This window comes from Myxocyprinus asiaticus, chromosome 15 (genome assembly GCF_019703515.2).
Source record: "Myxocyprinus asiaticus isolate MX2 ecotype Aquarium Trade chromosome 15, UBuf_Myxa_2, whole genome shotgun sequence".
Taxonomy (NCBI): domain Eukaryota; kingdom Metazoa; phylum Chordata; class Actinopteri; order Cypriniformes; family Catostomidae; genus Myxocyprinus; species Myxocyprinus asiaticus.
Genome location: NC_059358.1, coordinates 48,254,951 through 48,270,746, shown reverse-complemented (window position 1 = coordinate 48,270,746; position 15,796 = coordinate 48,254,951). Strand labels below are relative to the sequence as shown.

Sequence of the window (15,796 nt, the reverse complement as noted above, 5' to 3'; positions counted from 1 at the left end):
ATGTGATTGAGATGTCGCAACAGTCCTGCAATGGCTTGTTAAGAGCGTACAGTTAAATATCACGCAGTTTGCACAAGTCTGAAATGGTGACGTGGTGACCTGTTTGTGTTTCTATTAGAAGTCTGAATGACGACTCTCCACTGGGACTGCGGCGGATTCTGTCTCACTCCACAGACTCTCTGAACTTCAGAAACAGAGCCATGTCCATGGAGTCCCTCAATGATGAAGGTACAACTCAACTTCTCATGCACAAAATAGATGAAATTACTGTTTACAAACAAACACTTTGCGACATCACTTCCAGGTCCTTCAGAAAATCCAAAAAAAGCTGTGCTTTATTCAAACTTAGCTGAAAATGACCAACAAGGGCTGTGTGGGGTTGAAACACCAAAACATTGTTGGAATTTTGCACGGCTGTAGGACAAAATTTTATACAAATTATGATATTTCACAGTCCCTGGTCATCATTATCACCTCTGCTTTAATAAGACCCAATTGACGTGACTGGTGTCGGTAGTTTTGTTTGTCTGCAGCATCACACATTGCAAAAAAACGATTTCTTACTGAGTATGTTTGTCTTGTTTTCCACTTAAAATATCGAAACATTCTTAAAACGAGAAGCAAAATGACGTAAGATGTTTTGTCATTTTCAGAGAAATCTAACAAAATTGAGCTTGTAATAAGAAAAAACTATTTGCCAGTTGGGTAAAAAACAAATCAAATGGGAAAACAAGTTTTTCTTTCTGACCCCCATTTTCTTGTTTTTAAGCATAATCGTTACTACATTTTGTTAGATTTCTTTGAAAGCAAGACTTAAAATCCAAGTCATTTTGCTTCTCAAGTAATTTTAACAATGTTTAGATCTTTTTACCGGCAAATAAGACACAAATACTTAAGATAATGATTTTTTGCATTGCAAACTCTGAAGTCACATCTGTGGTGACAATATAACACATGGCCACAAATACATGGCCACCGCTAATATAACAGGACTCAGTCTCATCACCACCTAGCACATATCTACAGAAGGAAAAAAAACAGGGAATTTATGTAATTTACTAAAGAGATTTTCTCACACTCACTCCCGCAGGAGAGATGTATTACACATCAATGTTGGAGGAGTTGGAGAAGGACGGGAAGGATTTTGAAGCAGATTCCTGGAGTCTGGCTGTGGACTCGTCTTATCTGCAGTCTCAACGTAAAGACGTCATCAAGAGACAAGACGTCATATATGGTAAGACTCAAATATCGCTTCTTCACTTATTTCTTTCATTTCCAGACTTCTTTTAAGTCACGACTGTTCTCAAGTTAAGTTGTTTTTATTTGTATAGCGCTTTTCTGTAATGCTGTAATGTCTCATTGAGTCTCATTGGGCAGTTTCAATGAAAAACATAATTGAAAATCATGCCTAAAAATGATTCATTTATTGTTCTGTCAGATTTCTCTGATTTTCTGTAACTGTGTGTGAGTTAATGTGGTGTGTCTGTCTCTTAGAACTTATTCAGACAGAGCTGAATCACGTGAGGACACTGCGCATCATGGAGGGGGTGTTTCGCAGAGGGATGCTGGAGGAGGTGTTGTTGGAGATGGGTGTAGTTCACGCCATTTTTCCCTGCTTAGATCAGCTGCTGTCCATTCACTCGCGCTTCCTGAGTCAGCTGCTGCTGAGAAAGAACCACAGCCTCGCGCCCGGCAGCACCCGAAACTTCACCATCCAACAACTGGGTGATATACTGGTAGAGCAGGTGAGCATCTCACATGCAGTTCTCTACCTCCTGGTAGAGTGCAAATGAGGTGCACATTCACAAATTATAAGGTCTTTAAATTAACTCTTCAGCTCTGCATCAATCTCTGGACCCTGGTAAAGTCTCCGGATTCAAAGTCATATATGGTATACTATTTAAAAGCTAATAATCAGAAATTTGCATAGAACTCCATCAATTTTGCATTAATGTTGCATTAACTAACAAGATAAGACCTGAAAACCTCTGCGTCTCCACTGTGGTAAATTTTTTTCAAATGGCACTAAAATAGGCAGGTCACATATCAAATGAATGCTTTCGTTCTCATGGATTGTGACTATGCAGTTTTGTTATTTTTGCCATAACACTACAGTTTAAATAATTATCAAAAGATCTCTTTATCAGCACTTACCTAAGTTTTATTCAAAAGGAGCCATTTTCTACATGTCTGTGAACTTGCTTGGGTAAATAATCCAAAGCGATGTCTCAGGTGCCATGAACAAAATATGCAGTCTAGCAGAAAAAGTATGATACAACAAATCAATGACAAAATATGTTCTTGACTATTGATGATGAAATGAGGATTTCCAGTGGCACATAGATAAAGCTTGTAGTCCACTCAGAGGCTGAGATATTGGACGAAACAGTGGGGAAGGTACATGGGATAACAAAATAGACTGAATGCCTATGACAAGAACATGGCGAGTGCTCAGCTGCGTCAGAGTGCCACCTGCATTTCAGATTTGTTTATTGTAAAATGTATTTGTCCTAGTACTTGCTGCCATCTATTGGAATGAATTAGCAGTTTTTGCAGGGACTTAGAGCAAACAGAGTCTGAACTACAGGCTTTCAATGATAGGATACCAAAAAAAAATGTTGATTCATAATAAGATTGTAAACATATACAATATTATTTATGCAATATTAGAATCTCCTTTTTTTATTTGAGGGCTTTTCTGTAAAATGAGACTAATATTTTGCAATTTGTCGACTGTATGTGTAAGGTGAGCTTTTATATTTGGCTGTGGAAAGTGCAGGCAGTAGCTAAAACACACAGCAGAGAGGAAGAGGTACCAAACTCATTTCAAAAAGTTTCTCACAAAATTCACATGAGTGATTAGCGATTGGTTAAAGGATGATTTACGATTTCTTCCTATCTTTATTTGTCGCACTTGCCTTTAGTCAACAGACAATACACAACACCTACAACACACAGGACATCACAACATTAATATCAAACATGCTTGCAAATTTCTGATATGATATTTCCTCCAGTCATATTCTGTTGCTGAGTTGCACATACTTGGCAAGCAACAGATATTGTCCAGACTATGATCTGGTGTTTTTGTCAGAGACCTCAAAGATTTGACTTCAACAACAAAATCTGAGCTAAAATCAGAATCAAATCAATCGAGCCACTCATGCACTTTTTCCTGTGTCTTTACGATACATGAAGTATAGTACTTCATATAATTCAAAGTAACTCATATCAATGAATAGTTTTTTGCCTCAGTTCTCAGGTCAGAACGCAGAGGAGATGAGGAAGTGTTATGTTGAATTCTGCAGTCGACACCTGAAAGCTGTGAAACTCTATAAAGAGCTGTTGGCACGAGACAAAAGATTTCAGCAGTTCATACGGGTGAGAGTACAGCCAACTCAACATGAGAGTCCAGTTAATATATTGTGTTTATTATATTCAGTGTATCCAATGAAATATGTGGAAGTTTATTTGTTGTCTTTGTTCTTTTATATTCTCAAGCGCGTGAGCAGAGGTTCTTTACTCCGTCGCCATGGTGTCCAAGAGTGCATTTTACTGGTCACTCAGCGTATCACTAAATACCCCGTGCTCATCCAGCGCATACTTGACAACACTAAAGGTGCAGACCAGACATTTACTCCAAAAATTACAACCAGTTCTTGTTTGATCATGTAAAACTAAAGTCTGCTCAAACAAATTTCGATATTCACAAAATAGCATATCCTTGAGGGGGAAATTCACTAAGCTTTCTGCGCTGGTTTAGGACATATTTTGTGCACATGATTTACCAAAGGAATAATGCATATCAAGCAATGACGCAAGTGCAACCAAAAATCTGTGCTGAACACAATTTGCACTGCTCAATTCTGATCTTGTGGGTCAGTTTTGAGTGCTATATAGCGGAGGATGCTGCAGACCACCGTGATCTGACACACTCTGCCGGGACTAAACAGCATCACTGCAGCTCTACAACATCATTTGATCCTGATTTGATAAATTACTGCTGCCATGATCAATAGAAAATGTACACAAGCATCTTTTTAAAATAAAATTCAGTTTTTCCACCTGCGTTCCTTGAGCAGTAATAGCGCGATGTTATTTTCGCCTGGCAAATAGAATAGACTTTTGTGAATAAGCCGCAATCTTTAATGATAGAAAGCATGCATGTTTGCACTGAAATGAATGACAAATAATTCATTTTAATATTCAGGACACAGCTCTAGAGCGCAACAGCCTGTTTCCAGAAGTAAAAATCCCATTTATTTTTTCCATAGTGGAATTTAATTTTAATGATAACTTATAAACCTTTAGAGGCAGATCTACCATATGCTCTGAGGTTGTTCATCATTGGTGTATGCTACTGTTGAAGCCATCAGTCTGCATTATTTCAACTTCATTATTAAAATATCATGTTTAATAGTGAAATTCCTGGTGAAGAACTACACTACCTTTGATCCTGAAGGGAAAAGATCCACAAATCAGAATTGCGGCAAACAAAGCGCGCCAAAAGAGCTCTGCAGCGACTGCCCACTCCCATGACACACTGTGAATAACACAATCGAGTTGTTTGATTATACATATATATTAATACATACACTGATCAGCCACAACATTAAAACCACCTGCCTGATATCGTGTAGGTCCCCCTCGTGCCGCCAAAACAGCTCTGACCCGTCGAGGCATGGACTCCACAAGACCTCTGAAGTTGTCCTGTGGTATCTGGCACCAAGACGTTACCAGCAGATCCTTCAAGTCCTGTAAGTTGCGAGGTGGGGCCTCCATGGATTGGATTTGTTGGTCCAGCACATCCCAGCTCAATCGGATTGATATCTGGGGAATTTGGAAGTCAACACCTTGAACTCTTTGTCATGATCCTCAAACCATTCCTGAACAATTTTTGCAGTGTGGCAGGGCGCATTATCCTGCTGAAAGAGGCCACTGCCATCAGGGAATACCGTTGCCATGAAGGGGTGTACGTGGTCTGCAAAAACCTTTAGGTGGGTGGTACGTGTCAAAGTAACATCCATATGAATGACAGGATCCAAGGTTTCCCAGCAGAACATTGCCCAGAGCATCACAGTGCCTCCGCCGGCCTGCCTTCTTCCCATTGTTCATACTGCCACCTCTTCTCCAGGTAAACGATGCACACGCACCCGGCCGTCCACATGATCTAAAAGAAAACATGATTCATCAGACCGGCAACCTCCTTCCATTGCTCCATGGTCCAGTTCTGACACTCATGTGCCCATTGTTGGACCACTTTTGGTAGGTACTAACCACTGCATACTGGGAACACCCCACAAGACCTGCCGTTTTGGAAATGCTCTGACCCAGTCATCTAGCCATCACAATTTGGCCCTTGTCAAAGTCGCTAGGATCCTTAAGCTTGCCCAGTTTTTCCTGCTTCCAACACGTGAAATTCAAGAACTGACTGTTCACTTGCTGCCTAATATATCCCACCCCTTGACAGGTGCCATTGTAACAAGATAATCGATGTTATTCACTTCACCTGTCAGAGGTTTTAATGTTGTGGCTGATCAGTGTATATATTTGAATATTCAGTAACTATATATTTTGCAATTAAAATAAAATATTTCTGTACTTAACTATAAATTAGTAGTTTTATATTTTTCCATTGTTTTTAATTCGATTGCTTCATTGGCAATGCTTCATAGGACTGCAAGTCATTCCCTTATTAAAGATGTTGAGTACGCAGTCTTGTACCATTTGTCTTTTTGTCTGATTTTCAAACACTTTTTTGCTTAAAATCAAAGTTTGTAATGTTGTGATTCACCTCAGAGCTGATTGGTTTGGAACTCTTTTATGAAGGATTTTATGAAAGCCCAATGGGAAAGAATGAATGGGAAAAATACGTCCAGAACCAAGATGGCTGAAAAAGTGGACGAATACTGTTGCGGGTGATTTAGTAAATGATGCACAGGTTGTTGCATTTAAACACTAAGTGGTGCAACTGTTTAGTGAATTTACCCCTGAGTTTCTTACTACTTTTACAAAACAGTAACTACACCACAAAAATACTAAAGAGTCTTTGTATTAAAGTGTTATTTGAAGCAGATTCATAGTGTCATCCTTCCGCTAGAAGATCTAGATTGTAAACTGAGGTTAAGTTGGTCTCTATGGGTGCTGTGCAGTGATATTTACAGAAGCTAGATAAAAAGGTGTTTCCTATCATAGCTTTAACTGTTTTAACACGACTGAAATGCGTTATTGACCAATTAGCTTCCAGGACCAGATCTGTTTTATAATTTCTGATTTATTTAATGTGCATCTGTGGACAGGGTTCATAATCTTGCTCCAATATGAGCCAGTCTGAGAACAGATTTGTATTTAACTCTGCAGGAAGTGAAGAGGAGAGTAAGTGTCTGGTTCAGTCTCTGGCTCTGATCCGGGAGCTGCTGCGCTCAGTGGATCAGCAGGTTCAGGAGTTGGAGCGAGCGCAGCGGCTGCAGGAAATCCAGTCTCGTTTGGACCCACGGGCTGAGACGGAGGTTAAGGGTGGAGGAGTATTTCGTGGAGGAGAGCTGCTGCGCAGGGGACTCGTTCACGAGGGAACACTGCTGTGGAAGACTGCGCAATCCAGACTCAAAGGTGCCATTAGTGTTGATGTGTGTGAACACTGGATTCGCTAGATTCATCAGTAACCCTATCTGGTTTGTGTAGATGTGCAGGTTTTGCTGATGACAGACATCATGGTGTTCATGCAAGAAAAAGACCAGAAATATATTTTTCCATGTCTGGTGAGTCTCTGCCTTTCTTGGCGCACACCTACTGTTTTCATTTATCTCATCTGCACCTTATTACATAAAAATCAAACTGAATGTGTGATCAGGACCGTATGTCTGTCTCGTCTCAGGACAAACCAGCAGTGCTGTGCCTTCAGAATTTGATCGTAAGGGACATAGCCAATCAGGAGCGAGGGATGTTCCTCATCAGTCACTCCACGCCTCCAGAGATGTACGAGCTCCACGCCGCCTCCAAAGAGGACAGAAGCACCTGGATGAAGATCATTCAGCAGACAGTGAGCAAGTCAGAGTCAACCTTCGAATCTCTAACACTCAAACATATCTGTGCAGTTAAACTCCTGTTTCAGTCTGTGGCTCTGTGCTCAAGCTCTCTCTGTCTCCCAGCTGTCCTTCACGAGAGGATTTTCCTCTGATTGAGACTGAGGACAAAGCTTTGCTACGCAGACTCAGAGGTATGTTAGACCAGTGTCAATTTGTTTTGCTTGCCTCGAAGTTGTTCTTTCTTTCTTTTCTTTCTTTCTTTCGTTCTGTCTATATATTCTTTCTTTTTTCTTTCGTTCTGTCTTTATTTTCTTTCTTTGTCTTTATTTTCTTTCTATCATCCTTTTGTCCTGTCTTTTCTTTTCGTTCTTTTCGTTCTTTCTTTATTTCCTTTTGTTTGTTTCTTTGTTTGTTTCATTTCTTTGTTTCTTTTTCTTTATTGTTTTCTTTCCTTTTTTCTTTCATTCTGTCTTTTTTTCTTTCTTTCGTTCTGTCTTTACTTTTTGTTTCTTTCATTCTATCTATTTTCTTTGTCTGTCTTTCGTTCTGTCTGTTTTCTTTCTCTTTATTTTCTTTTTCTTTTGTTCTGTCTCTTTCTCTTTTCTGTGTTTGTTTCTTTATTTAATTTGTTCTTTCATTCTGTATTTTCTTTCTTTCGTACTGTCTTTATTTTATTTTATTTATTTCTTCTCAAATTTAAATATATTGGCATGAAAATGTACAAGTTGACCGATATTGGATTTAGCTGATACTGATACTAAGCTTGTGGAAAAGACAGATAACTGATGAATTGGACACATTCATCAATAGTAGATCATAGTAAAAATGAAATCTGGTATTTATAAACAAATATTTATTATAAAATGTTTTCCTTTTTTTCAAAATCAACATGAACATTAACATGAAACTAGATAGTTAAAGTTTGTTAACGTATCATATCGTGAACACGAACTCGGTCACTGTCAGGGTTGTTCATCCACTGAGCTTTGGGACACTTGTCACGCTTCTAAATGCAGCTGGTTTTAATTAGCAACAAATATTAAAAGGTACAGTGTTATTATGAAAGTCAAATGACATAAATATTTATATATATTTATAAATATAAAATGAAGGTAAAAATACAGTAAAAATTAAGGTGTATATTTTTAATCTTTTTCTAACAACTCTATTTAAAAGATTGTTTCTCTTTCATGAAGATTAACCTTTACTTTGTAACATTATTGTAACATTGTGCAAACATTCTTGACAAGCAAATTGAATATCAATAGGGATCAGTACTGGATGTTTCCACTTGTGAAAGTTTTAGTGTAATTAATCCATTAAGATCTGTCTCTCTAGCTGACATCCAGCAGAAGGATCGTGAGGTCCTGGAGCTGTTACAGGAGCGCGTCACATTGTTCTCTGATCTGGCAGAGGTCACCAGAGGTCAAAATGTTTCTCTTCCCACAAACTCCAGGAATATATTCCGAGCAGATACGCCATATGCTCCCCAGGCTGAACGGCTGCTGACTGATGCCATTGCTGAGGGTAAGAGAGAAGCGGAGTGCTTAACACACAGACAATAAGGGCCTGGGAAGCTCAGCGAGTATTGCCGCTGACTACCACCCCTGGAGTCACAAGTTCGAATCCAGGGTGTGCTGAGTGACTCCAGCCAGGTCTCCCAAGCAACCAAATTGGCCCGGTTGCTAGGGAGGGTAGAGTCACATGGGGTAACCTCCTCACGGTCGCGATTAGTGGTTCTCGCTCTCAGTGGGGTGCGTGGTAAGTTGTGCGTGGATTGCGGAGAGTAGCATGAGCCTCCACATGCTGTGAGTCTCTGCGGTGTCATGCACAGTAAGTATGTGATAAGATGTGCGGATTGACTGTCTCAGTCACCCGGATTGAGGTGAGTAACCGTGCCACCACGAGGACCTACTAAGTACTGGGAATTGGGCATTCCATATTGGGAGAAAAAAACACACACACACAGACAATGGTAGTGCTCAGTAGTGATGAGCATAATGGTAATGGTTTTCTTTTTGATCCCAAACATTCAGTGGACAGACTGAGTGAAGTGCTATTGGGCTCCGGCATTGATCGTCCACAGACATGCAGGTTAAATGGACAGCAGAAGCAGACAGAGGCCCAGTTCACCTCCAAAACAACAGGTACATTATACACCATTAACAAACAGCTTCATTTAGTATTAAACATTCGTTAATGATTTCATTATCTGCAAAAGAATGTCTAAATTAGTGATAATTGCAATGCCGGCTGATATTTGCCCATTTTGAGATTATTGTTGATAACCGTTTCCGGTTGGCCCGTGTCAGGATAAACAAGACATTAACTATACAAATATAGTTGGATTCTTTGGATCCTTAGATTAAATGATTATGTGTTGTAATCCTCATCTCTTCTCCTTTTTTTTTTTCTTTTTTAAAAAGATGAAGGAACAATATCGGTTAACGGCACTCATGATATAAACAGTCAGTCACACAAGGTAAGGGTTTCATATGGGACAAAAGACAGAAATGCTTGCAAATCCCCTGCTCTGTCATTGTGAGACATTTCAATGCATTATCTAACGTGTTTCACAGGACAGGAACGGGAACCAGCTGCTGGACAAGACTTTAAATGAGGTAGAACCTTAAAAAATCTTTATTTCCTAAAAGCGCTGAAGATAAAGATAGAAAACACAGCTAACTGTCTAAACTGTCTATGTGTGTTTCAGGAGGTGTGCCAAAGGCTGGTGAACCTCAGCACTCAATTACACACTCTGCAGGTGAGATGCAGACTTTCATATAACATGTATTTCTGAGAAAGATTTGTGAAGCAGTAACACAAAGTTATTATATGGGTTTTTCTTCAATTTCTAGCACTTTTAGCACTGTGGATTTCTAGAAAGTAAAATTTTGCTACAACAGTTTTCTCACACACATACATTTTTTACATTTGTCTACCTACAATGTCCAGCAGTGTATGTGTATGCAGCACTTCTTAAATTCTGTATTGTGTTTAATGGAATTATGTGCTGGAAATGCTATTCCAGCACAATTAAATTATATTTTCAAACCTTTTGCATACACCGATCAGCCACAACATTAAAACCACCTGCCTAATATTGTGTAGGTCCCCCTTGTGCCTCCAAAACTGCGCCAACCCGCATCTCAGAATAGCATTCTGAGATGATATTCTTCTCACCACAATTGTACAGAGCGGTTATCTGAGTTACCATAGACTTTTTCAGTTTGAACCAGTTTGGCCATTCTCTGTTGACCTCTCTCATCAACAAGGCATTTTCATCCACAGAACTGCCGCTCACTGGATGATTTTTGTTTTTGGCACCATTCTGAGTAAATTCTAGAGACTGTTGTGCGTGAAAATCCCAGGAGATCAGCAGTTATAGAAATACTCAAACCAGCCCATCTGGCACCAACAAACATCCATGTGATTATCTAATCAGCCAATCATGTGGCAGCAGTGCAGTGCATAAAATCATGCAGATACAGGTCAGCAGCCTCAGTTAATGCTCACATCAACCATCAGAATGGGGAAAAAAGTGATCTCAGTGATTTGGACCGTGGCATGATTGTTGGTGCCAGATGGGTCCGAAAATTATTCTTAATTTTCTTTATGCAAAATATTATTTTTCTTTTCTTTGATTTTATTTTTCTTTCCTTTTGTAAGATTCATCCTGTTGTGTTTATACAGCAATAATTATGACTGAATGTTAAATGTGATTCTGTCTGTGTGCAGGCTGCAGTAGTGAGGCAGGACTCATTCCTGGAGCTGTACATGCAGGAGGATACAGCAGCTGTGCAGGAGGCACAGGGCACACAAGGTGATCTGACAGAGTTGCAGCACAATTACAACCTGCTGCAGGAGGAAGTGATGCACCTGCGGGCCTCCCAGGACAAGCACAAGAGCGGCGACAGAACGCAAATTCAGCTGCAAAAACATCTGCAAGAGCTGCGACTTCAGGACACTATGGACGGCAGAGACACACGTGACCTGTTGACCTCCCAGAAGACAGCATGTCAGGAGGACTGCGAGACAGCTGACGGTCCTAGAGGTGAGACCTACAAAACATCTCACATACTCTCCCTCCTCTAGCCTACAGTGCTCTATCTCCTGCACACTGTAAATACACAATAAATGCACAACACGTTTCTATTGCATTGTCTTTGCTGGTTGCATGAAGCAACACCATGTTGAAAAGTCTGTGGCCCTTACCAGATTTCTTAAAGCTAGGGTGTACTTCATGACCACAAACCCATACGAACACGTTTTACGCATGTGTACTGCAGCTGCTTTGTGATTGTCTTGTAGCAGTCAATGACAGGCACAGATGACGTGCACAGATGCAGACTGTCTGCGTGTCCAGAAAAACTAGGCTGCATGCAGACAGTCCTTGCACACTGTGCTGATAGTGAAATGTGTGTTTTGCACACTGTGAGCGAGACTTGCAGCACTCGGAAATCCAAAGTATACTTAGGCCTTTAACCAACAATACTCACTTGGTCAACATGGTTCATCAGAAAGACCAACATTTTTTACTGGTGATGAACAGCATGGCCATGCTAGTCCACCAGCTGGACCAGCACCACACTGCAAAAAATCATTTTCTTACTGAGGATTTTTGTCTTTGTTTTGCTAAACATTCTTAAAACAATATGATTTGACTAGAGAAGCAGAATGACATGAGATATTTTTTCTTGTTTTCAGAGAAATGTAACAAATGTTTGTAACTTTTATGCTTATAACAAGAAAAAACTATTTGCCAATGGTGTAAGAAAAAACTTGATTCAAAGGGAAAACTGGTTTATTTTTCTTACCCCGTTGGCAAATCATTTTTTTCTTGTTTTAAGCGTAAACCACACCAAATTTTGTTAGATTTCCCTGATAACAAGAGTTAATATCTTTAGGTCATTTTACATCTCTATTTTATTTATTTATTTTTTGCTGTAAGGATGTTTAGATATTTAGTTTTTACAAAAAAAAAAAGGAAAAAAAAAAAAAGAGAGTTTTTATTTTTGCTTAGTGTATTTGTTAAGTATATAGTCAGGACCAATTAAGGGAGGCTTGGGGCAATTGTACAAAATTTTAACTCACATACTACTACACATTCACGTGCTGTCTTTTGATGTAGGAAACATTTATTTGTGCCAAAAGTAACTGTATCATGAATACATATAAGATAACAAAGACTCAGTCATAACATTGAAGAACATTGCTCCGACTTCACAGCCACAATAAAATCCTGTATGGTAGCAGCCAGTGAAAGTGTGATCATCTGGCGATAATGTTAACTTTTAATAAACAACATAGAGATTAAGCTGTCGAATTTAAAATTGTAATATTCATCGAATTTAAGGTAGAAATGCAAAGCAAAATGCGAACAGATGTGTCTACGCCCATGATGTACATCCACTAACGTACATATGCAATCTTCATTTATTAAAATAAAAAGTTATATTGGGGTGGATTAGCTCTGTAAACTTTACCATGACACCAATCAGTCTGGCTCATGCCTTACTGATCCATGAATTTATTAACTGACCAAAATGTTAGATTTATAGATCAGATTATCAAATTAATTGTGAAATATTTATTAGAGCGCTTGAGTTGGTCATAAAGAAGGACAATTTATCAAATCACTAAAAGATTATTTGACATTATCCTCAACCCCTAGTCTCGCCTCCTAAAAGAATTGTTAATGGAATCGTTAAGGAACAGATCTGTTTAGTAGAATTAGAATCACTAAATTCCTTAGGATTTGTATCTCTTGTTTTTGTATTATTGTGTGGCAGTATTTTATAGGGATTAATTGGGCCTGATACGGCGCTCATGTACTTGTGCTCGTACTTGTAAAAAAGGCTCAGATTCCAAACACCAATACCAATATGTATAAAATTCATTGCGTAAACGCAGCCAACAAATTAAAATCACGTTATGTCCTAGTGGGATTATTAAACCGCAAAGGCTACAGTGTAATGAAATAAGAATACAGTCTGCATGTGATGCACACTTCAGGGTGAATGTGTGAAGACGGCCACTTAAACACTGAAAAAACCTCATTATGAGCGTACGCTCTTGTGTGTAGTAGATGACAGTGAGCAGAGTGTGCATTCACCTTGAATCTTGCAGCACATACACACTACATATTTTTTTAATTAAATCGCAGCCTTTTGTGGTTTAATAATCACACTGTGTCATTTAGCGACCTGCTTTTCCAGAGGTGAGAAGCTGACGTCACAAACATACAAACTTAAAGGGCATCACTGTTTTGTTTTGTTTTTTGCCAAAACATTTTTTTTTTAATTTAAATGGAAAAATACAACAGAAATATATCACTACTGTATAGTTATGTAATATTCACTGTAATAAGAATAATAGTACTACTAATAAAAACATAATAATTATGTTACAGTTCAGCAACATATCACATCTGTGATGCTCTGCTGTGCAGCACTCTATTTGACCAAAAAAACTTCAGTGTTGTATTTTGGATTGTGCTTTGAGAATCTGTACAAATGTACTTTATATAATAAAAAATAATGCAATGTTATGTTGATTATTAATTGTTCTGTTTTCATAGATTATTTACAATTTAAATTATAAATAAACATTTTTATTTATTTATTTAGACACCCTTTTGATGATAAAATTGAATGAAACTGTCAAATACGAAATTCAGAAAAAAATAAAACGGAAAACACAATTTGTTAAAACATAATGAATTTAGAAAAAAATTAAATGTGCTTTTTAAACATTTTGTGACAGCTAAAATTACTTTTTTCTTTATGATGTCTTTTGAGTAACAGTTACTGAAACATAAACACTCAAAATCAGTCAAATCAGTCTCACAGTATTGTTTTTGAAAACTCTAACATTACAAAAAAAACAAACAACAGGTATCGCCCATCCCTAATCGGTACCAGCGAGTAAGTAAAAGGAAGTATCGTTACTTTTGCTCATTCTCCAAAAAATGGTATCGGGACATCCTTAATATTATATCCTATATCCTATATATATCAAACATAAAAACACTTGTGGCTTCATCAAGTACTTAAGTTTTCAACTCTGGTCTGTATGTGTTTGTTTAGATCTGCAGGATATTCCAGAGGAGAGCGAGTGTGTGACTGAAGCTCACAGTTAACAGCAACTCGACCTGAAGAGCTTCACCAAAACCAGACAAACTCACCTCATCAAACCACTTATCACTTATTCTGTAGAATAATCTTATTACATTTTATATGAATGTAGTTTTTGAGAATTTTTACAAATGTGCTGTCTGTTTTATTTAATTAAACAGCTTATGGTGTATTTCATCTTTGATAAAAGGACTGAATAGAAGAAGGTAGAAATGAAGTACAAATTAGATGATATTCTGTGCTCATTCTGACTTCTGTAGAAGTGTGTTTTTGAATCTCATCTGTAGACTGTCAATGTAGCTGTATTTATTGTTTATTGTCCAAAATGAGCTGTCATAATGCTGGGGGATGTATACTACATACTGTTCTTCTGCTGAAATAGATAATGTTTGATATTGTGGTAAAGATTATGAAATTTAGCACATTAAATTGTAATTTGGGGGCGACTTGAAAAGGTCTTGGAATGCAGTTCCACTGAAAGGAATCAAACCAACACAAGTTATCTCCAACAATTATAGGAGAACTGTTAAAAAACACATATTGATGTTGAAAATAGAATGAAGTGGAAAAATGAACACATTCTTTACTGTTCACTTGAAAACCACTCTAAAAAAGGCTTTCTTTAATGCTATACTATTTGTATTCTTTGTTTCTATGTATAAACATTTGTATGTTGGAGGAGGAAAAAAATCAGTTTAAACAGCTGTTAAACAAATTTGTTTATATATTGCATTTTTTACAATGTGTTTTTTTTAATCATTGTACTGTGTTTAAATATATTGTGGGAATCATGTATTTTGTGTTTATTTCACTCTGCAGCAGTATAAATGCTTTGATAACAGACTAAAGCAAATTTCTTCATCTGTACGTTCAACACATCTTTTAAATTTAGCACAGAGTTCAATCACAATGGGCCTCATTCGTGAAACAAGTGCAGAACAAATTTTTGTGTAAATTGTTTGTAAAGCCTTTCTAATAAGTACATTTTTGGATTCATGAAAGTTTTCATATTTTCAAAATGTGAGCTGGTACAAACAAAATTTACACCTGCTCCCGACCACGCGTTAAACGCATAAGGTATCCAAAACATTTTGTGCTTTCTGACAAACTGCCATGACTGCATGTTGACAGAAGTTAAATTAAATAATGAAAAAATTAACTAATAATGAAATTATGTATCTTAAAAGTAAAAAAAAAAAATATATATATATATAAAAAATAAAAGCATTTTGTTGTTCTCTTTTTAAACCATAATTAAAATCGTTTTGTTGATGCTTGCATTTATTTCTTCAAAGTTTATTCTGAACTCTACTTCGTTAATTTGATAAAGTTTTTCCAGCTGAAGTGCTTGGCAAGTGGTGAAAAGGAAAAATGCAGTTTGTGTTTGATTTTCTCAACAACAACAACAACAACAACAACAAAAAAAATGAATGCCCTCTAAAGTGACTGGTTTGACAGTTTCTTCATTTGATATGAGCTCTATAATTTAGGTTTCATAATTCAGGATAGCTATAGATAAATCACATTCAGTTATAAACGCATGGACTATGTTAATGCTGTTTAACCTATAAATAAACATATCATGGGCAGGTGTGTACACAATATAGCAGAAAAAAAACAGCACACTGTTTTGGC

At 37.7% G+C, this 15,796-nt stretch overlaps 1 protein-coding gene across 2 annotated transcripts in view; it reads left to right on the top strand.

Moving 5' to 3' along the window:
• The window catches only part of arhgef2 (rho/rac guanine nucleotide exchange factor (GEF) 2), an 83,805-nt gene extending 68,853 nt beyond the window's left edge, over window positions 1-14,952 (top strand). For both annotated transcript variants that reach the window (XM_051718028.1, XM_051718029.1), the window contains 16 exons: window positions 119-228; window positions 1,091-1,234; window positions 1,495-1,745; window positions 3,256-3,381; window positions 3,502-3,619; window positions 6,361-6,609; window positions 6,682-6,758; window positions 6,875-7,047; window positions 7,149-7,216; window positions 8,364-8,552; window positions 9,062-9,172; window positions 9,452-9,507; window positions 9,605-9,646; window positions 9,739-9,789; window positions 10,764-11,079; window positions 14,114-14,952. In XM_051718028.1, the coding sequence (XP_051573988.1) occupies window positions 119-228; window positions 1,091-1,234; window positions 1,495-1,745; window positions 3,256-3,381; window positions 3,502-3,619; window positions 6,361-6,609; window positions 6,682-6,758; window positions 6,875-7,047; window positions 7,149-7,216; window positions 8,364-8,552; window positions 9,062-9,172; window positions 9,452-9,507; window positions 9,605-9,646; window positions 9,739-9,789; window positions 10,764-11,079; window positions 14,114-14,166 (2,134 nt within the window). In that variant the 3' untranslated portion in view covers window positions 14,167-14,952. The remainder of the gene's footprint in view (window positions 1-118; window positions 229-1,090; window positions 1,235-1,494; window positions 1,746-3,255; window positions 3,382-3,501; window positions 3,620-6,360; window positions 6,610-6,681; window positions 6,759-6,874; window positions 7,048-7,148; window positions 7,217-8,363; window positions 8,553-9,061; window positions 9,173-9,451; window positions 9,508-9,604; window positions 9,647-9,738; window positions 9,790-10,763; window positions 11,080-14,113) is intronic.
• Window positions 14,953-15,796: the final 844 nt, after the last annotated feature.